General features: G+C 43.3%; 1 protein-coding gene across 5 annotated transcripts in view; it reads left to right on the plus strand.

Moving 5' to 3' along the window:
* TAOK1 (TAO kinase 1) overlaps positions 1-22666 on the plus strand; it is a 174660-nt gene that overhangs the window by 65037 nt on the left and 86957 nt on the right. For all 5 annotated transcript variants that reach the window (XM_051824586.3, XM_002718911.6, XM_070061154.2 and 2 more), the window contains one exon: positions 8368-8592. In XM_051824586.3, coding sequence (XP_051680546.1) covers positions 8461-8592 — 132 coding nt within the window. In that variant the 5' untranslated portion in view covers positions 8368-8460. The remainder of the gene's footprint in view (positions 1-8367; positions 8593-22666) is intronic.

Here is a 22666-nt window from a genome sequence, read left to right on the forward strand (position 1 = left end):
TGTTATCATGTGGGGGAGTGAACTGGTGGATGAAAGGAAGCTCTCTCTGTTTCTTTCTCTTTCTCTTTAACTCTGACTTTCAAATAAATGAAAGTATTTTTTTTAAGTTTTTAAGCTTTTTATTTAGTGAGAGAAACGCATAAAAGAGTGAGGGCTTTAAGGGAGAAAGAAAAGTCCAGAAATTAAGTTGGGGTCCATACCAAGCAGAGAGCAGGCCAGGAGCCACGTGCAGGGAGTGTTTGATTATGAGCAGCCACAAGCAAATTAGGGAGAAGCAAAGAGGGAGAGAAAGTGGGTGGCAGGAAGGCCATGCACCCCAAAGGCAGGAGGCAACAAGGGCAACAAAGGTCAACAATGGGGAAAGAAGGATGAATAAAAAACCAAAACAAAGAAACAAAAACCTTGTGCAGTTGAGGAGCTTCCACTTAATTTTGAATTGGAAGTGATTGTTAAGAGAAAATTTAAATGGAATTCTATGAGCACCTTTTAGTGATAAATATGCTCAGTTAGAACTAAATATTTGTAATGCATGCTTGTCCTAGAGGTTGATGCCCACACCCCGAATCAGATCTGGTTCATGGATTTGAATTCTGGCTCTGGCTCCTGATTCTAGCCTTCTACTAGTGCAGACTCTGGGAGGCAGTTGGTAATATCCCAAGTGATTGGTTCTTGCTTCCCACATAGAAACCTATTTTGAGTTCAACCTGATCCTGTCCTAGCCATTTTGAACATTTGGAGAAGTGAACCATCAAATGAGAGCTCCCAGTCTTTCTATCCGCCTATCTCTCAAGAAAATACAAAACAGTCCATGTTCATGGATTTATATCAGTATTCAGCAGTACATGTTTTTGTGTAAGAAAATGTTTTCTGTGGGCTGGCATCAGTTTGAGTTCTGGCTGCTCTACCCTGTTAATGTGCCTGGGAAAACAGCAGAGATGACAGACCCCGATGAAGCACCTGGCTTCTGGCCTTGAACTAGCCCAGCTTCAGCTGTTGTGGACATTTGGGGAGCTAACCAACAGATGAAAGATATTCTCTCTCTCTCTCTCTCTCTCTCTCTCTCTCTCTATCTCTATCTCTATCTCTAACTCTTCCTTTCAAATAAATAAATCTTTAAAAAAATTTTTTCAAAGATGAAGGAAATAAAATGCTAGGACAGATCAACATTAATACATGAATGGAAGAATTTTTGATGAGAATATCCTTACTTTTAACCTATTAAGCTGAATATTCTCATAAAGCATGGGTTCAATCCTGGCTGCTCTGCTTCCAATCCGCTTCTCTGCTAATGCACCTGGGAAAGCAGCAGAAGATGGCACAAGTGCTTGGGCCCCTGCACCCACATGGGAGACCTGGAAGAAGCTCATGATTCCTAGTTTCAGGTTGGCCCAACTCCAGCTGTTTGCAGCCATTTATGGACTGAGCCAGCAGATGGAAGATATCTTTCTCTCTCTCTCTCTCTTTCTGCCTTTCAAATAAATATTTTTATAAAAGGATACTTCTATAATAGAGATTTTTTATTGTTCTTACTAGTAGAACAATTTTATTACCAAAAGAAGTACCAAATTTATATTCTATTTTAGATTTTTCTCAATAAAATTTTAAGTAAAATTGTTTTCATATAAATATGTGTATAATATCCTCCGTTTTATAGCACACAAAGGCTAACATATCTGTTAACTAGGCTTTCACAGAAAAAGCTTGCCAGTGCTTGGTATTAATGAATACTTGAGCAGTCCTCACATGGTAGACCTTTAACTTGTTTGTAATCTTTTGCTATTATACAAAAAGTGTTCCATCACTGATACATTATTTCTTAGATTTTGAATAAGTATCCTTTTTAAAAAAAATTTGATTTATTTGGAAGGCCTAGATACAGAGATCTCCCATCTTCTTGTTCCCTCTCTAGTTGCCTGCAACAATCAGAATTGGGTCAGGTAGAAACCAAGAGGCAAGAACTTGCTCTGGATCTCACATGTGGGTGACAGAGACCCAAATACTTAGGCCACCTCTTGTTTCCTCCTAGGGTGTACCTTAGTAGAAAGCTAGAATCTAGAGTAAAGGTTGGATGTGAACCCCAGCACTCATATGGGATGTGGGCATCCTGAGTGACACCTTAACTGCTGTGCCCAATGTCTACCTTGGTATGGATTTTTTAAAGTACAGTGATGGCCAGCGCCGCAGCTCAATAGGCTAATCCTCCACCTGCGGCGTTGGCACACAGGGTTCTAGTCCCGGTCGGGGCGCCGGATTCTGTCCCGGTCGCTCCTCTTCCAGTTCAGCTCTCTGCTGTGGCGTGGGAGTGCAGTGGAGGATGGCCCAAGTGCTTGGGCCCTGCACCCACATGGGAGACCAGGAGAACCACCTGGCTCCTGGCTGTGGATCAGCACGGTGTGCCGGCCGCAGCGCGCCAGCCGCAGCGGCCATTGGAGGGTGAACCAACGGCAAAGGAAGACCTTTCTCTCTGTCTCTCTCTCTCACTGTCCACTTTGCCTGTCAAAAAAAATAAAGTACAGTGATAAATTAATATATGAATTTGCTAGGTTTTCTTAGTAAAGTTTGTACCCTTGCAGTACTGCTTCTAATAAGAGTATATATTTCTCTTCCACCCTACCATCAGTGTATGGTGTGTTTTTGCTATTCTGATAGGTGAAAAATAAAATCATAATACAATTTTGATTGGTATTTCTTTTCCAGTGATGTTGGGCATATTTTCATATGATTTGTAGATATTTGCCATTTTTATGTTTCTGCACTTTTCTTGCTTTCTTCTTCCAGAAATTATATATTTTCTTATCTACTATTCAAAGCTGTATACTAGGGATCTTAACGTTTTTTAACAGTCTCAAAACTTATATAAACAGTACCATTTGCTTTTTGTTTTGGTATCTTTTTTCTGTGCTTTGTCCTCCTGGTTTTTTTTAAGATTTATTTATTTTATTCGAAAGGCAGAGTTGCACAGAGAGAGGGAAAGACAGAGGCTGAGAGAGATCTTTCATCCACTGGTTCAATCCCCAAATAGCTGCATCAGTGAAGCCTGAGCCAGGCCGAATCCAGGAGCCAGGACCTTCATGCAGTTCTCCCACTTGGGTACAGGGGTCCAAGCCCCTGGGCCATTCTCTGCTGCTTTCCCAAGCACATTAGCAGGGAACGAGATTGGAAGTGGAGTGGCCAGGACTCGAACCAGCACCCATATAGGATGCCATCACTGTGGGCAGTGATTTAACCCACTGGTCACAGCGCTGGCTCCTGTGTTTTATTTTTTATATTGTCAGGTAACTGTGTGTGTTTGTTCAGATCATAGGGAAGTTTCGTCATTCTCTGATTGTAGAGAAATTTACTTACATTTCCTATATGTTTTTGTTTTTTCTCTTTAAGAGACAGCTCCTATGCATTAGTTCACTGCCCAAATGCCTACAATGGCCAGGGCCAAAGCTGGGAGCTAGGAATTCAATAGAGCTCTCATGTGAGTGTCAGGAACCCTGTTACTACTACCTGCCAGGGTCTGCACTATTGGAAAGCTAGAGTCAGGAAATGGATCTGGAAACCCAATCTATGCATTCTTGATGTAGGAAATGCCTTAACTGTGAGGCTAAAACCCTGCCCCTAATTCTATTTTTTTATTTATATAATTGACCCATATGTAATTGTGAGTGATGTCAATTTTTTTAAAGATTTATTTGTTTATTTGAAAGTCAGAGTTACACAGAGAAGAAGAGGCAGAGAGAGAGAGATCTTCCATCATCTGTTTCACTCACCAATTGGCTGAAAGAGCCAGAGCTGCGCTGATCTGAAGCCAGGAGCTTCCACTGGGTCTTCCCACCCAGGTGTAGGGGCCCAAGGTCTTGGGCCATCTGCTACTGCTTTCCTAGGCCAAAGCAGAGAGCAGGATTGGAAGTGGAGCAGCTGAGTCTTGAACCGGCGCCCATATGGGATGCTGGCACTGCAAGTGGCAGCTTTACCTGATAAGCCACAGCGCCAGCCCCATGATGTCAATTTTTTTTCCACGTGGCTATTAGTTTCTCCCAATAACACTTACTTTAAACAAATCAGTCTTTCCTGCATTGATTTGAGCTATTTGTTTTAGGCATTTGGTGATAGTGTTTATGTAAGATATGTGGTAGGAGTATAATTTTTTCCAAATTTTTAATTTTCTGAACAGTATTTATTACTTCTTCTTTCATTGCATGTTGAATTCCAAGGTACCTGTGCATGAGTTTGTTTCTGGACTTAGATTATTGGTATGTTTGTCTTTCTTTTTTTAGTATTTTGTTCTTGTGATTTGTGATGGCTATAGTTTTGTGGGGCTTTAAAGAATTCATTTTTAACTGATACATAAAAATTTTACATACTTCTCAGGGTACTGAGTTGTGTAATCTAATATTTGATGGAGAAGACATTCCAGTTCTCATTATTTCTTGTCAATCTAATTTTCTGCAAAGTGTTAATCGTGATGAATTTACTCTACTTCTATCAGCTTTAATAAGAGTTTATCTTAGGCCCAGCATTGTGACATAGGGATTTAAGCTGCTACTTGAGAACCTGATATCTTATATGGGCAACAGTTCAAGTCCTGTATGCTCCACTTCCTACCTAGCGCCTTGCTAATATGTCTGAGATAGCAGTGGAAGATGGCCCAAGTTCTGAGGCCCCTGCCACTCATGTTGGAGACTCGAATGAAGCTCTTGACTTTGGCCTGGCAGTTGCTGCCATTTGGGGAGTGAACCAGTGGGTGGAAGATCTTATTTGCTGGCTTTCTGTTTTGCTATCTCTTCTTCTATCTGTAGCAAATATCCTGCGCCTTTCAATAAATAAATAAATCTTTAGAAAATAGTTTTGCTTATAATAATGTTCAGCATACTATTGTTTAGTAAATATTTGTGGAAGTGGAATCATTTTTAGAGCTTGTATGGAAGAGGAGAATTAGTGCATTATTTTGTTTTCATAAATATTTATATAATTACTTTAGGAGATAGAGAGTGGATGCAAAAATGACTAAAGGGCTGGTGTTGTGGCCCCGGGGGTTAAGCCAGCCAGCATCCCATGTTGGAGTGCTGGTTTGGATCCTGGCTGTTCCTTCTGATGGGCTACTTGCTAATTGGCCTGTCCTATCCAACTTTCTGCTAATGGGCCTGGGAAGGCAGTGGAAGATGGCCCAAGTATTGGGCTCCTGCCATCTGTATGGAAGACCTGGATGGAGTTCCTGGCTTTTGGCTTTAGTCTGGACCAGACCTGGCTGTTGGGGCCTTTTGTGGGAGTGAACTAGTGGCTGGAAGATCTTTCTGTTCTTCCCTCTCTCTTTCTGTCATTCTGCCTTTCGGATAAATAAATAATTCTTAAAAAAAATTTGAATGAGCTACAATGTACTTGCCTATCTAGGACAGAGAGAGGAAAAAAATAATTCCAATATAATATGGAAAATGCTGCAAGATATTTTGGGAGCATGAAGATTGACCAACTCTTCCAGTTAGAGTTAAAATTTTACATTGACATTTAAAACATTGAAATTTTGAGTGTGAATTTGTTATGCAGTTAAAAGGGAAAATGCACATCATGAACTGGTGAGGAAATTTTGATCTTTCAAATGAGGTTTTAGGTAATACTAAATTTTTAAGAGTTTGATTAATTGAATATTAACACTTAATAAGGAAATTGGTTCAATCATCTCATTTTAGGAATGAGAACTTAAGTGACTTTACTGTGGTCCTATATTCTTTTTTTTTTTCTTTTTAAGATTTATCTATTTATTTGAAGCAGTTTCAGAGAGAGAGAGAGATCTTCCATCAGCTGGTTCACTCCCCAAATGGCAGCACTAGACCAGACCAAAGCCAGGAAATTGGAACTCCATCCAGATCTCCCATGTGGGTGGCAGGCACCCAAACACCTGGCCCAACTTCTGCTGCTTTTCCAGGCACTTTAGAGGGAGCTGGATTGGAAGTGGAGCAGTGGGGACTCATATGGAATGCCAGCATTATAAGTGCAGCTTAATCCATTGCACCACAGTACTGGCCCTGGTCATGTATTCTTTGAAGAGTACAATCGAGACTTTCCTAGGATACTTCCAGAGCAGAGAAATCAATTTAAATATATGTGGAAGCATTGGATTTATATTAGAAATGAAATATACATTAACAATTTGGCCTTTGTATTGCATGTTGGAAAGTAGCAAAGACATAAATGTGTTTCTATGTAGTTGCAAAAGAGTTTTTGAGGAAGAATTCTTATTTCACTAGAAATGAGATCTACTCATATAAAGGGCATGGGTAGAATTTGATGGATTTTTTTTCCTTACCAGTCTATGAAATCAGTTTTGAAGTAAACAGCTGAATTTAAGCAGGTTAAAATAGTTAATAGTTACTATAGTGCTCACTGTGTTAGAGTACTAGTCTATGCTTTAATTTATTAACTCACCTGCTACAACTACTCTATGAAATAAGAATTATTTTCATTTTACAGATTAGGAAAATGAGACTAAGTTCACAGTTTAAAAATACTGGGCCAGCGCTGTGACGCAGCAGGTTAAAGCTGCTGCCTTCAGCACCAGCATCCTATATGGGCGCTGGTTCAAGACCTGGTTGTTCCACTTCCAGTCCAGCTCTCTGCTATGGTCTAGGAAAGCAGTGGAAGATGACCCAAGTCCTTGGGCCCCTGCAACCGTGTGGGAGACCTGGAGGAAGCTCCTGGCTTCATTCAGATCAGCTCAGGTCTGGCCACTGTGGTCAATTGGGGAGTGAACCAGTGGATAGAAGACCTATCTCTCTCCCTAAGGCTCTACCTCTCTCTGTAATTCTTTCAAATAAATAAAATGATTAAAAAAAAAAAAAAAAGAAAGAAAAGGAAATACTATTGCCTGGTTGCATATCCAGGCAATGTCATTCCAGAACTCAGATCTGAGCTTGTCAGTTATAACAATCAGTTTTTAAATTGGTTAATCTGATATAAAGGAATTGATAATAGAACTACCAGGGAATTTATTGGTGTTCTAATATCTTCTTATCGAATGAGGTAGGGTTGGTGAAGGCCGCGTTTTAATGTAAATCAGGTTTATGGGAAACAGTTATCTGTTAAATTCATATTTTCTGCAGGTCTCCCATGGTGTGCAGGGCCCAAGCACTTGGGCCATCCTCCACTCCCTGGCCCTGGCCACAGCAGAGAGCTGGCCTGGAAGAGGGGCAACCGGGACAGAATCTGGCGCCGCAAGGCGGAGGATTAGCCTAGTGAGCTGCGGCGCTGGCTGTAGAAAATTTTTTTTGAGATTTTATTTTTTTGAAAGTCAGAGTTACCAGAGAGAGAGAAATAAAGGCAGAGAGAGAGGTCTTCCATCCACTGGGTAACTCCCCATTCGGCCGCACTGACCAGAGCTGTGTCGATCGGAAGCCAGGAGCCAGGAGCCAGGAGCCTCCTCTGAGTCTCCCATGGGAGTGCAGAAAGCTGAATTGGAAGTGGAACTACCAGGTCTTGAACCGGTGCCTATATGGGATGCTGGCATTGCAGGCAGCGGCTTTACCCACTACGCCACAGTGCCGGTCCCCCCAAAAATTTATTTTTAATTTATTTTTATTTATTTGAAAGGCACTGTTAGAGGGGGTAGCATCATGGTGTAATGGGTTAAGCTGCCACCTGCAATGCCAGCATCCCATATGGACATTAGTTCAAGTCCTTGATGCTCCACTTCCAATCTAGTTCCCTGCTAATGTTCCTGGGAAAACAGTGGAAAATGGCTCAAGTGCTTGGGCCCCCTGCATCCATACGGGAAACCTGGAAGAAGCTCCAGGCTTCTGGCTTTGGCCTGGCCCAGCCCTAGCCATTGCAACCATTTGGGGAGTGAGCCAGTACATGGAAGATCTCTCTGCTCTCCCTCTCTCTCTCTTTCAAATAAATAAATAAATAAATAATCTTAAAGGAAAAAAGAAACAAATAAAGGCAGAGTAACAGGGAGAGAGAAGAGAGAGAAATCTTCCATTTACAGGTTCTCTCCCCAAATGGCTATAATGGCTAGGACTAAGTCAAGCAAAAGCCAGGAGCTTCATCTGGTTCTCCCACATGAGTACAGGGGCCCAAGTACTTGGGCCATCTTCCGCTGCTTTCCCAGGCACATCAGCAGGAAGCTGGATGGAAAGTGGGGTGTCAAGACTCCAAACTAGTGCCAAAATAGGTTGCTGGCCCCAGGAAAAAATTTTAAGTGCTGTAGGTTATGGTAATCTACTGTCAGATTTAGGAATGGTTGCAACAGATGGTAGTGTTGTGTTTTCAGTGAAGTTCTAGGCCTGAGAATTTTGTAGATGTTGTCAGTAAATTAACTTATACTAATTATTCTTAATAGCAACTGCCTTTCCTGACTTTTTTTCTTTTCTTATTTCTCTACAGTAGTTTATGTCAGCGTGGCTTCATTCATACAGATGAACCAAGGATTGGGATAGCAATATAAAATTAGAATCAGACAGCTGACTGCCCAGCAGGATGCCATCAACTAACAGAGCGGGCAGCCTAAAGGACCCGGAAATTGCAGAGCTGTTTTTCAAAGAAGATCCAGAGAAGCTCTTCACAGATCTCAGAGAAATTGGCCATGGAAGCTTTGGAGCAGTGTATTTTGTAAGTGTTAAAGACTTGATGTCAGTAATGTCAGAGTAAAAAAACAGTCATATGAAGAGATGCTAAAGAGAAAAGACAAACTGAATTTCTCCCACTGTGCTCCCAAAGTACTTTTCTGACATCAAGTATGTTTCTTTACACATAAGCAAGCAATTGATTGTGTAGCAGGTACAGGCTGAGTATCCTTGAATTAAATTCTGACATTTGAACCAGGAAATTCCATAGATTGAGAGCTCAGTCCCACAAAACTGTCTGTACTTCATGTAACATTCACAAGGTCCAGGTTGTATCACCAGTGCTTCTTATAGATTAGCTATAAATTGGGGTTCCCATGACCCTCTTTTATGTTTTAATTTGCTAGAGCCAGCCTATAGAACTCAGGGGAACACATTTATTACTATAAAATATTACTATATTATTTGATGTATGAAGAAATATATGGGGCAAGGTCTGGAAATGATCAGAGCAAGGAGCTTCTTGCTTGGGTTGCACCACCTTCTGCCTTTTTTGTTGTTTTAAAGGAATTGCACAGAAAGAGAGGGAGAGACAGAGAGATCTTTTATCCACTGGTTCATTCCCCAAAAGGCCGCAACAGCTAGGGCTGGACCAGGCTGAAGGCAGGAGCCAGGAGCTTCTTTCCAGTCTCCCCCATGGATGCAGGGGCCTAAGTTCTTCTGCTTTCCCAGGAGCATTAGCAGGGAGCAGGATTAGATGTGGAGTAGTCAGGTCTCAAACTAGTGCCCATATAGGATGCCATCATCACAGGCTGCAGCTTAACCTAGTACCCCGTGATTGTGTTCTTGTTCACCTTCAGGAAACCCCTGAACTCAATCCTTTGGGTTTTTATGGAGGATTCATTACATTATAGTCATTGATTAATTGATTAAATAATTGGCCATCAGGGGTGAACTCAGTCTTTAGCCCCTCCCCCTGAAGAGAGTAATGGAGCTGTTAGTTCCAACTCTCTGGAAATATTTGGTTCCCCTGGCAACCAGTCCACCATACTGAGTTTATCTAGGGATGATTTTCCAGAAATCAGGTCATTAACATAAGCTCAGATGTTGTTGTAAGGTGTTTGCTATAAATAACAAAAGACTGTCTTTCCTTGGTTATCAATCTAACTGCTCTAGAGTCCTTTCAGAAACCAGGGACAAAAGGCCATGTGCTTTTTTTTTTTTAAGGTTTATTTATTTGAAAGGCAAAGAGTTACAGAGAGGCAGAGAGAGGTCTTCCATCCGCTGGTTCACTCCCCAAACGGCCACAACAGCCGGAGCTGGGCTGATCTGAAGCCAAGAGTCAGGAGCTTCCTCTAGGCCATAGCAGAGAGCTGGATCAGAAATGGGGCAGCCAGGACCTGAACCAGCACCCATATTGGATACTGGCACTGCCCGTGGTGGCTTTTACCCTCCATGCCACAGTGCCTGCCCTCCATGTGTTTTAACAAAAGATGAGTTAAAGGACATCAAAATATCCCACCCCAAATAAATTTCTTTGGTGCATACTTTGAGTTGATTATTTAGCAAACTACATACCTTTGCAGACACATGAATGGTCCTGAAAAAGTGTCCTTTTAGAAAATAATTTATGTCGGGGCCGGCATCGCAGCTCACTTGGTTAATCCTCTGTCTGCAGCACCGGCATCCCATATGGGCGCCGGGTTCTAGTCCTGGTTGCTCCTCTTCCAGTCCAGCTCTCTGTTGTGGCCCGGGAGGACAGTAGAGGATGGCCCAAGTGCTTGGGCCCCTGCACCCGCATGGGGAGACCAGGAAGAAGCACCTGGCTCCTGGCTTCGGATCGGTGCAGCTCCAGCTGTGGCGGCCAATTGGGGGGTGAACCAACGGAAGGAAGACCTTTCTCTCTGTCTCTCACTGTCTATAACTCTACCTCTCAATAAAAAAAAAAAAATTATGTCCCTGTATGTTAGTAAGATGAATAGCAGATGGGAGTCAGATGCTTTTCTGTTTGATGTTTCCCTGCTACTAGTTTTTTTTGGAAATATCTTTTCACAGGAATAAGAGATTGGGAGTCTGATACCTGGTCAGTACAGAAGTTACCACAAATGGTCTTTTGAAGACTATTACCTGAGAGACTTTATCCTTAATAGAATAGAACAACTTTTTTTACATTGCCTTCCTCATAGGTTCCTTTCACTACCCCCCCAGCAGTTTCAAGTCCTTGTTTTACATCTGTAGCTCAGTGCTATTTAAGCTTCAGCTGTCTGTCCCTTTGAACCTCCTATTTTGTAAATAGCTCCTGTGTTTTTGCACATTAATAAGTTTGTATGCGTTCCCCCCACTTTGCTGCCTATTCTAGTTAGACAAAAGTGTTGGGGTTAGGTTGGGCCAAAATTAATATTGCAGGCTCTTGCCTTTTACTTAGAGTAGAATTCTAAGCACAGGCACAAGCGGCATGCAGCATGGTAAGGTTTATTTAGAAACCATTCAGGCAGGCTGGCGCCGTGGCTCACTAGGCTAATCCTCCGCCTTGCGGCGCCGGCACACCGGGTTCGAGTCCCGGTCGGGGCGCCAGATTCTGTCCCGGTGACCCTCTTCCAGGCCAGCTCTCTGCTGTGGCCAGGGAGTGCAGTGGAGGATGACCCAAGTCCTTGGGCCCTGCACCCCATGGAAGACCAGGATAAGTACCTGGCTCCTGCCATCAGATAAAAAAAAAAAAAAAAAAGAAACCATTCAGGCACATGAGGGCTTCATTTAGGGAGAGTGGGCCAGGAAAGGTAAAAAGAGAGTTTCATACCCTGCTCTGCTCATTCTGGGTCCACGAGGTGAGAGAGAGAGAGAGAGCACCCCTCCTCTTCACTGGGGTTTTATTAACTTTGAAAAAGGGAGTGGTTACATAGTACTGCCCCTAGGTCCCAGGTAAGGGGAGGTACATCTTAGGGAGGTGTCATCTGATTGATGATAGGATTACATGGGATGGGGTAAGTGTGGCCTCCAGCTCATGAACTTTATCTCCTTGACTTTTCCCATTTCAAAACTTGTAGTTCCCACATTATCCTCAGAGGATATATTCCAAAATACTCAGTGGGTGCTTGAAACTGCTGATGGTGCCAAACTCTATAAATTAATGCCATTCACATATTGACTAAGCACACCAAGTTCATAGCTTTTGTATTTTGAAGTGCAGCAGCAAAAGTAGCATGATTATTTTCTTTCCGACAATGTCATGGTTAGAATATTTCCCTAAGCATGATTTTTTTATTTACTTACTAAGCAGAGAACTTTTAATAAGTTACCTTTTAACTTATTGGAAGTGCTTTGAACATCTCTTTGCCGTATCTTGATTTGATAGCACCAAAATGCGTTATCATAGGAAGAGCTCTACTGAGGCTGGTGTCCAGGGTGGTGAAAGAATCTCTCAGAGCACTCTGAGTGAACAGAGATAAATTTATTGAACATCCTGCAAGGGAGCAGCGTGTAGGCAGGGCATCTAGAAGTTGACTATTACTGAAAGGAAAGGCCACCACAAAACACCAAACTGAGTAAGGGAGAAGATTTATTGTCAGGTGGTGATAGCCTGATAGACTGACTACCACGCATGAGAGAACAGCCTTTACTGAGAGAACAGGTCTTATATAACTTTGCATAAATAAGGAAATGGGAGCAGCAAGTCCCATTATGGTGGGGGTGGAGCTGATGCTTGTGATTGGGCCATTTGGTCAACTGACTTCTAGTAAGCCAGGCTGGGCTTAGGAAGATGGTGCCATTTTACCTACAATTACTGTAACATAGACAGTAGCCTGAGATGAATACTTGTAATAGTGCTCCATTCTCATTTAGGTTGTTTTCCCCATGATCCAATAGATTTTCTAAGGTAGATGATTCACATTGCTGGGAGGAGCTGAGGAGCCTGCGCTGCCCTTATTTTTGGGGCTGTCCCAGTACTTTGGGGTAACCCTCCACATGCTCTTGATTTGAGGCCATTATAAAATAAAATCAGGGCTGACGTTCTGACACAGTGGGTTAAAGCTCTGGCCTGCAGCGCTGGCATCCCATATGGGTGCCAATCCCAGATGTTCCACTTCTGATCCAGCTCCCTGGTAATATGCTTGGGAAAGCAGTGGAGGATGGCCCAAGTCCTTGGGCCCCTGTACCCACGTGGGAGACCCAGAGGAAGCTCCTGGCTCCTGGCTTTGGATAGGCCCAGCTCCGGCCATTGCAGCCATTGGGGAGTGAAGCAGCAAATGGAAGACCTCTCTCTCTCTCTCTCTCTCTCTCTCTCTCTCTGTCTCTCTGTCTCTCTCTTGCTCTGTGTGTGTGTGTGTGTGTGTGTGTGTGTGTCTCCTTCTCTCTCTGTGTAACTCTGGCTCCTGGCTTCAGATTGGTGCAGCTCTGGCCGTTGCGTCCATCTGGGGAGTGAACCAGCGCGTGGAAGACCTGTCTCTCTCTTTCCTTCCCTCTCTCTCTCTCTCTCTGCCTCTATAACTCTACCTGTATAACTTTTTTTAAAAAGAGGCTTTTTAAACACACAGAAGAAATTAAGACACAGCTTGGAATATCCACATCTCATGAGAGTGCCTTGGTTCAAATCCTAGCTTTGTTTTGGATCCAGGTTCATGCTAATGCTCACTCTGGGAGGGCAAAAGACAATGGCTCAAGTACTTGAGTCCCTGTCACCCAAGTGAGAGACCCAGATTAAGTTTCAGCCTCCTGGCTATTGCCTGGCCCAGCTCTGGCTTATGTAGGCATTGGAAAATGAACAAGTGGCTTGAAGCTCTCTCTTTTCTGCTTCTGTCTCTGTGTCTCTGCCTTTCAAATAAATAAAAAATTAAAGAAAGATAAAAACTGGATCAATAACCTAAATAGGAAGTATTCCAAAAATTATGTGGAAAATAGGACTGGATGATAAACTTATCTTGGTTAATACAAAGAATTTTTTATATCCATGTATTTTTTGATGCTGAACTGCCCCTTTCTTGGATCTCTCCTGACATCAAAACTCAAAAACTTCTTTTTTGTTTCTCCATTTTTTCCTGAAAGTTTCTCCATCTTATTGGATCTGATCGTAATTTTTTAAAGTCCCTACTTTTTAGGAAATGGTTGTGCATGTAGAGAAGGAACCCGAAGCAGAGATCAGAATGTCATGCAATCTGGGCATATGTAGAAAAAGGAAAATCTACCCATTAAAACCAAGGAAACCAGGCCGGCGCCGCGGCTCACTAGGCTAATCCTCCACCTAGCGGCGCCAGCACACTGGGTTCTAGTCCCGGTCGGGGCACCGGATTCTTTCCTGGTTGCCCCTCTTCCAGGCCAGCTCTCTGCTCTGGCCTGGGAGTGCAGTGGAGGATGGCCCAAATGCTTGGGCCCTGCACCCCATGGGAGACCAGGAGAAGCACCTGGCTCCTGCCTTTGGATCAGCGCGGTGCGCCGGCGGCGGCGGCCATTGGAGGGTGAACCAACAGCAAAAGGAAGACCTTTCTCTCTCTCTCTCTCACTGTCCACTCTGCCTGTCCAAGACAAAACAAAACAAACAAAACAAAACAAAACAAAAAAAAAACAAGGAAACCAAAGCAACACCAAAACTATGTTTATCTGAGCTGGTTCAGAGAACTGTTGAACACAGAAATCCAGAATTAAAAGTCCGTCTTACCGTGGTGGCCTGATTCTACACCCCTCCAATCAGAAGTCACTTTTGTGATAGGCAAGTTTTTCTTCTACCTTATCCAAAAAGCCTTCTCCAAACCCTTGACCTAAAAAGCAGATTTGAGTCCCCTTCTCCTCCCTCTTTGATGGCCAGCAATAAATCCTATCTTTTCTCAAAAGAGTAGAATTAAAGATTATGACTGGAGCAACAGTAGTGAGCCTACCTCATTCTGTAAAATTCTTTCAGAATGTACACTTTCCAGGAACTTTTTGAAGACCCCTTCATATGCATGGATTTCAAAACTTCTTTGCACCAAAATAAATTTACCTTTTAATTCCATTTCCCACAATTTTTTTTTGATGTTCTCTTTTGTAACTGCTCAAATCATAAAACTCTTAGAGGAAAATATAGGAGTAAATCTTTAAGACCTTAAATTTGCTAAGGAATGGGGAAAAAAGCAATGAAAGATAAAAGTTATAAATTCAAATTCATCAATTTTAAAGCATCTGTGTATCAAAAAACATTATAAAGAATGTGAAAAGCTAAACTATAGAAGGGGAGAAAGCATTTGCAAATCGCATATCTGATAAGGTTTTAGTATCCCAAATACATAAAGACAACTCAACAACAAAGCAATAAACCACCCAGATTTTAAAATGGGCAAAAGACTTGAACAGAAGATACATGGATGGTACATGAAAAGGTGTTCAACATCATCAGTCATTAGTGAAACAGAACATGAATCAAAATCACAAGGAACGGTTTTTGTGCAGGATAAGCCACAGCCAGCAATGTCAGCATCCCATATGAACACCACACCAGTTCAAGTTCAGGGCACTCAACTTCCACTCCAACTCCTTGATAGTGCACCTGGGAAAGCAGTGGAAAATATACCAAGTGCTTAGGGAGACCTGGATGGATTTCTGGCTCCAGGCATGAGCAGTTGTGGTCATCTGGGGAGTGATCCAGTGGATGCAAGATCTTATTTGTTCTCTCTCTCTGTAACTCTGCCTTTCAAGTAAGTAAATCTTTTAAAAAGAAATCTGAATGAAACACTACTTCACACCTAGTGGTATAGCCATAATCAAAATAACAGAAATTAACAGGCATGATCAAGGATGTGGAAAAACTGAAGTGGTCTTACACTGCTGGTGGGAATGGAAATAGTATAGCTGTTAGGGTGCCGTTTAGCAGTTCTTCAAAAAGTTAAGTACACAACTATCATAAGAACTGGCAATTCCAGTCCTAAGTATGTACTCAAAATTAAAAACAAGGATGTAAGGGCTGGTGCTGTGGTGTACAGGCATCACATATGGGTGTTGTTTGGGGTCCCAGCTGCTCTACTTCTGACCCAGCTCTCTGCTTATGCATCTGGGAAAGCAGCGGGATATGGTCCAAGTGCTTGGGCCTCTGAACCCATGGAAGACATGGGTCTCTAGCTCCTGACTTTGGACTGGCCCCTGTGGCCATTAAGAGAGTGAAACAGCAAATGAAAGAACTCTGTCTTTGTCTCTCTGTATTTTCGATAAAATGGTAGCTTTACCCACTATGCCACAGTGCTAGCCCCTGTGTATGAAAATCTTGTTCTCAGATCATCCAGTAAAGACACTGTTCTTTCCCCACATCAGCTGGCCGTATTGTATAGGTTTATTTTTGAACTTTAAATTCTCTTCAGTTTGTCAGTGTATCTTTCTATCAGTACCATAGTTTTGTTTTGTTTTGTTTTGTTTTGTTTTTAATTAATTTATTTATTTAAAAAAGTTACACAGAGAGAGAAGGAGAGGCAGAGAGAAAGAGAGGTCTTCCATCCACTGGTTCACTCTGCAGCTTGGCCGCTGGACCTGAGAGGATCTGAAGCCAGAAGCCAGAAACCAGGAGCTTCTTCCAGGTTTCCCAAGGGTGTAGGTGCCCAAGCATTTGGGCCATCTTCTACTGCTTTCCCAGGTCATAGCAGAGAGCTGGATCAGAAGAGGGGCAGCCAAGACACAAACCCGTGGCAATATGGGATGCTTATACCACAGGCGGAGGCTTAGCCTACTACACCACAGTGCCAGTATGAAAATAGTTTTCTAAAACTAATGCAACAACACTTAACAATTTATGTAGCCATTAAAAATACAAAACTTATAAATCCCACAAAAGAGCACTATTTAGTAAAATCTTCCACCAGGAAATAACAGATAAATGTGTCATCTCACTTTTTAAGATCAACAAAAAAGTAAGCTTTTTTTTTTTTTTTTTTTTTTTAAGATTTATTTATTTATTTGAAAGGCGGAGTTGCAGACAGGTAGAGGCAGAGGCAGAGTGACAGACCTGCCATCCGTTGGCTCACTCCCCAAATGGCCACAGGCTGGAGCTGGACTGATCTGAAGCCAGGAGCCAGGAGCTACTTCTGGGTCTCCCATGCAGGGAATTGGATTGGAAGAAGAGCAGCCAGGACACGAACTGGTACCTATATGGGATGTTGGTGCCACAGGTGGAAGCTTAACCTACAGTGCCACAGCACCAGCCCTTGACAGTGAACTTTCTGTATCACAAATGGAAATACAGTATTTCTGTTGTACTTCAATGATTCACTAAAAACTCTGAAATCATGCCTTTATTTCCTTTTTTTTGTTTGTTTTTGGCTGCTCTTCTTCCAATCCTGTGTGAGAGACCCAGAAGTGCCCACTGGCTCCCAGCTTTCAATTGACTTAGCTCCAGCTGCTGCAGCCATTTGGGAAGTAAACCAACAGATGGAACACTTTTCTCTCTTCCTCTCTGTAACTGTACCTCTCAAATAAATAAATAAAATCTTTAAAAATTTTTTCATATAAGTAATTGATATAGTGATTTCAGATCATTCTTATTAGACCTCAAGTGGATCTTCTCAGGCATTTTCCTGGTTGGAAACAAAAAGATTGATTATATTTTCTTTTTTTATACTCACTCTTTTTTTTTTTTTTTTTGACAGGCAGAGTGGATAGTGAGAGAGAGACAGAGAGAAAGGTCTTCCTTTGCCATTGGTTCACCCTCCAATGGCCGCCATGGCTGGCCCGCTGCGGCTGGCGCACTGTGCTGATCTAAAGGCAGGAGCCAGGTGCTTCTCCTGGTCTCCCATGGGGTGCAGGGCCCAAGCACTTGGGCCATCTTCCACTGCCTTCCCGGGCCACAACAGAGAGCTGGCCTGGAAGAGGGGCAACCGGGAAAGAATCCGGCGCCCCGACCGGGACTAGAACCCGGTGTGCCGGCGCCGCCAGGTGGAGGATTAGCCTATTGAGCCGCGGCGCCAGCCTATACTCACTCTTATTCCTCGCTTTCTCTTAACATCATCTAGTTTGTTTTTGACCTGGTAGTGAGAATAGATGGCATATAGAATTATGTTCTTCAGTTATTCATTACCCTCACTTGGTTCTGTTCTACATAGTATGTAAACAGACAAGTTCACAAACTTTTTTGTTACTGTATTCTCTACTAGAGGAATATCCCCTGCTCTTTTCAGTCCATTTGTTAATACTGGATCACTTCACGTAAAATGTAGTTATTATTTACTTGCTCCATATCCTTTCTGTTGTTCTTGTCATGTATTACGTGGACATGTATTATAAGTTCACAATATGTCATAATTTTTTGTTTAAATATTTTTTGCTGTTTATCTTAAAGAAATGAAGATGAAAATAGTTTTTTTTTTTTTAAAGATTTTATTTATTTATTTGACAGGTAGAGTTGCAGTCAGTGAGAGAGACAGACAAAGAGAAAGGTCTTCCTTCCATTGGTTCACTCCCCAAATGGCCGCAACGGCCGGAGCTGCGCCGATCCAAAGCCAGGAGCCAGGTACTTCTTCCTGGTCTCCCATGTGGGTTCAGGGTCCCAAGCACTTGGGCCATTTCTACTGCTATCCCAGGCCATAGTAGAGAGCTTGATTGGAAGAGGAGCAACCGGGACTAGAACCCGTGCCCATATGGGATGCCGGCGCCGCAGGCGGAGGAATAACCCAGTGTGCCATGGTGCTGGCCCTGAGGAAAATACTTTTTAAGATCTACCTGTATGTTACCATGTCATAGAAAACATGATTGTATATATTGGAAAATTCTATACCGTCTATTTAAGAATTCCTGGAACTAATAAGTGAGTTTAGTAAGGTTATAGGATATGTGAACAATACAGAAAAATCTTTTTTTTCCCAAAAAAATTTATTTATTTGAAAGGCAGAATGACAGAGAGAGAGGAGAGGGAGGGAGACAGAGAAGGAGATTTGTCATCTGCTGGTTGTTTCCCCTTAATGCCTGCAACAGCTGGGGTTAGACCCTACCAAAGCCAGGAGCCTGGGGTCTCCCATGTGGATGGCAGGAAACCTAGTATGTGGCCATTATCTGCTATTGCCTCCAGGGCACATTAACAGGAAGCTAATATGAGACTTTTTTTTTTTTTTTTTTAAGGTCTATTGTATTTATTTGAGAGGCAGAGTTACAGACAGAGAGATGTAGAGACAGATTTTCCACTGCTGGTTCTCTCCCAAATGGCCACAATGGCCTAAGCTGGGCCAATCTGAAGCCAGGACCCAGGAGCTTCTTCCAGGTCTCCCACATGGGTGCAGGGGCTCAAGCACTTGAACCATCTTCCACTGCATTCTCAGGCTATTAGAAGGGAACCTTATTAGAAGTGGAGCAACTGGGATGTGAACTGGTGTCCATAGGGATTGCCAGCGCCACAGGCCGAGGCTTAACCTACTATACCATGGTGTTGGCTTCTAATATGGGACTTTTTCCTAGGCTCTCCAGTAGTGGACGCAGATATCCCAAGCAGCAGCTTAACCTGCTCTGCTGCAATCCGTTGTATTTCTATATTCTAGTAGTAAATAGCAGGTATTTGAGATTTGAAGCATACTATTTATAGAACTTTCTAAAAATTATATAAATCAACAGAATATTTGCAATATTTGTATGCAGAAAACCATTAAACGTGGATAAAAGAAATCAAATAACACCTTCTGTAGATTGGAAGACTAGATATTATTAGGCTATTAATTCTGTTTAAATTGATGTAGAAATTCAGTCAATGACATTCAAAATCTCAACAGTCATTTTGCAAAGGTATTGAGAAGCAGATTCTATAAGTTTTATAGAAAGGCAGAGTTACTACAATAGCTAAAACAATTTTGAAAGTAACCAGTTATAAACTCAGTCTATCTAATTAATTTACTAAAAACATATAGTGGTCAGAAGAGTGATATTGGTCAAAGGATATTTACAGGGGCCGGTGCTGTGGCGTAGTGGGTAAAGCTGCCACCCTCAGTGCCAGCATCCCTTATAGGCACTGGTTCGAGTCCCAGCTGCTGCACTTCTGATCCAGCTCTCTGCTGTGGCCTGGGATAGCAGTAGAAGATGACCCAAGTCCTTGGGCCCCTGCACCCACATGGGATACCCGGAGGAAGCTCTTGGCTCCTGGCTTCGGATTGGCAAAGCTCCAGCTGTTGCAGCCAACTGGGGAGTGAACCAGTGGATGGAAGACCTCTTTCTCTCTCTCTGCCTCTCCTTCTCTCTGTGTAGCTCTTTCAGATAAATAAATAAATCTAAAAAAAAAAAGGGATATATACATAAGCCGGTCAAACAGAATAGAATCCAGACATAGACCCACTCAAATATAGTCAGTTGATTTGTTTAAGGATTTATTTATTTATTTGAAAGGCAGAGGCAGAGAGAGAGATTTTCCATCTGTTGATTCTCTCCCCAAATGGCTGCAATGGCTGGAGCTGGGCTGATCTGAAGCCAGGAGCCAGGAGCTTCTTCTGGGTCTCCCACATGGGTGCAGGGGCCCAAGCACTTGGGCCATCTTCCATCGCTTTCCCAAGCCACAGCAGAGAGCTGGATCAGAAGTGGAGCAGCTAGCTGGGTCTCAAACTGGTACCCATATGGGATGCTGGCACTGCAGACAGCAGCTTTACTCTTTTTTTATATTTATTTATTTATTTATTTATTTATTTATTTATTTATTTATTTTTGACAGGCAGAGTGGACAGTGAGAGAGAGAGACAGAGAGAAAGGTCTTCCTTTGCCATTGGTTCACCCTCCAATGGCCGCCGCGGCCGGCGTGCTGTGGCCGGCGCACCGCGCTGATCCGATGGCAGGAGCCAGGAGCCAGGTGCTTTTCCTGGTCTCCCATGGGGTGCAGGGCCCAAGCACCTGGGCCATCCTCCACTGCACTCCCTGGCCACAGCAGAGAGCTGGCCTGGAAGAGGGGCAACCGGGACAGAATCTGGTGCCCCAACCGGGACTAGAACCCGGTGTGCCGGCGCCGCTAGGCGGAGGATTAGCCTAGTGAGCCGCGGCGCCGGCTATTTTTTTTTATTTTTGACAGGCAGAGTGGACAGTGAGAGAGAGAGAGAGAGAGAGACAGAGAGAAAGGTCTTCCTTTGCTGTTGGTTCACCCTCCAATGGCCGCCGCCACCGGCGCACCATGCTGATCCAATGGCAGGAGCCAGGTGCTTCTCCTGGTCTCCCATGGGGTGCAGGGCCCAAGCACTTGGGCCATCCTCCACTGCACTCCCAGGCCACAGCAGAGAGCTGGCCTGGAAGAGGGGCAACCGGGACAGAATCCAGTGCCCCGACCGGGACTAGAACCCGGTGTGCCGGCGCCATAAGGTGGAGGATTAGCCTACTGAGCCACGGTGCCAGCCCTGCAGCTTTACTCTTTAGGCTACAGTGCTGGCCTTGTCAGTTGATTCTTTTAAATTATTTTTTGAATTTTATTTGTTAGAAAGATGAAGATAGAGATCTTCCATCCACTGATTCAGCTCCTAAGGACTGGGCCAGGTCGAAGCTAGGAACCTTCATCTGGATTTCTTATATCGGTGGCAGGGACCCAAGGACTTGGGCCATGTTACACTGTATTCCCCGGTATATTAGCGGAGAGGAGGCTCGGAAGTGGAGCATCCAGGATTCAATCCATTGCTCATATGGTACACTAGTATCACAGGCAGTGGATTAATATGCTGTGCCACAACACCAGCCCCAGGAGCCAGGAATTCAATTCAGATTTCCCACCTAGGTGACAGGGATTTAAGTACTTGAGCTCCCAAGGTGTGCATTAGCAGGAAGCCAGAGTCAGAAGTGGAAACAGGTCTCAAACCCAGGCATTTGAATATGGGAGGTAAGCATTGCAAGCAACAATTTAACCACTGCAGTAAATGGCTGCAGTAGTCAGTTATTTTTTTAGCAGGTAGAAATAAAATTCAGTTGGAGAAAGGATATTCTTTTTAATAGATGGTTTTTTAACAGATGGACATGCATGTGTATGAAAATTAACTTTTGCTCATACTTCATACTTTATACTGAAAGTAATGTAAAATGTATCATAGAACTAAATATAAAGAATAACAGTATAAAGCTTCTAGGATAAAATACCAGAAAAAAACTTTTTTATCTTGGACTGTGCAGAGTTCACAGACGTGACACCAAAAATCATGACACCAAAAACCATAAAGGACAAATTTATAGGGGCTGGCGCCGTGGCTCACTAGGTTGATCCTCCGCTTGTGGTGCCAGCGTCCCATATGGGCACCGGGTTCTAGTCCCGGTTGCTCCTCTTCTAGTCTAGCTCTCTGCTGTGGTCCGGGAGGGCAGTGGAGGATGGCCCAAGTACTTGGGTCCCTGCACCCACATGGGAGACCAGGGAGAAGCACCTGCCTCCTGGCTTCGAATCGGCACAGCACCGGCTGTAGCGGCATTTGGGGAGTGAACCAATGGAAGGAAGACCTTTGTCTCTCTCTCTCTCTCTCTCACTGTCTAACTCTATCTGTCAAATAAAAATTGTTTAAAAAAAGGACAAATTTATAAATTGGTCTTCATCAAAATGAAAAAAGAATACTATATACTTTTAAGATTTATTTGAGGGGTGGTGCTGTGGCCTAGTGGGTAAAGCCACCACCTACAGTGTCAGCATCCCTTATTGGTGCCGATCCAAGTCCCAGCTGCTCCACTTCCAATCCAGCTCTCTGCTATGGCCTGGGAAAACAGTAGAAGATGGCTTAAGTCCCTGGGCCCCTGTGTTTTTCCTTCTCTCTCTCTTTAACTCTGACTTTCAAATAAATAAACCTTTTTTTTTTTTTTTTTTTTTTAAAGATTGATTTGAAAGGCAGAGTTACATAGAGAGGAGGAGAGACAGAGTGCGTGAGAGAGCTCTTCCATCTTCTGGTTCCATCCTCTTATTCACTCCTCAGATGGCACACTACTTAAATGGATGCAACAGCTGAGGCTGGGCCAGGTGAAATCAAGGAACCTGGAGCTTCTTCTAGGTCTCCCACATGAGTGCAGAGGCCCAAGGGCTTGGGTCATCTTCTGCTGTTTTCTCAGATGCATTAGTAGGGAGCTGGATTGGAAGTGGAGCAGCTGAGCCTTGAACTGGCACCCTATATGGGATGCCAGCATTGGCTTTGCAGATGGAGGTTTAACCTGCTATACCACAGTGCCAGCCCTTTCAAAGAATACTGTTAAGAGAA

The sequence above is a fragment of the Oryctolagus cuniculus genome, chromosome 17 (genome assembly GCF_051225735.1).
Source record: "Oryctolagus cuniculus isolate XC-2025 breed Fujian yellow rabbit chromosome 17, ASM5122573v1, whole genome shotgun sequence".
Taxonomy (NCBI): domain Eukaryota; kingdom Metazoa; phylum Chordata; class Mammalia; order Lagomorpha; family Leporidae; genus Oryctolagus; species Oryctolagus cuniculus.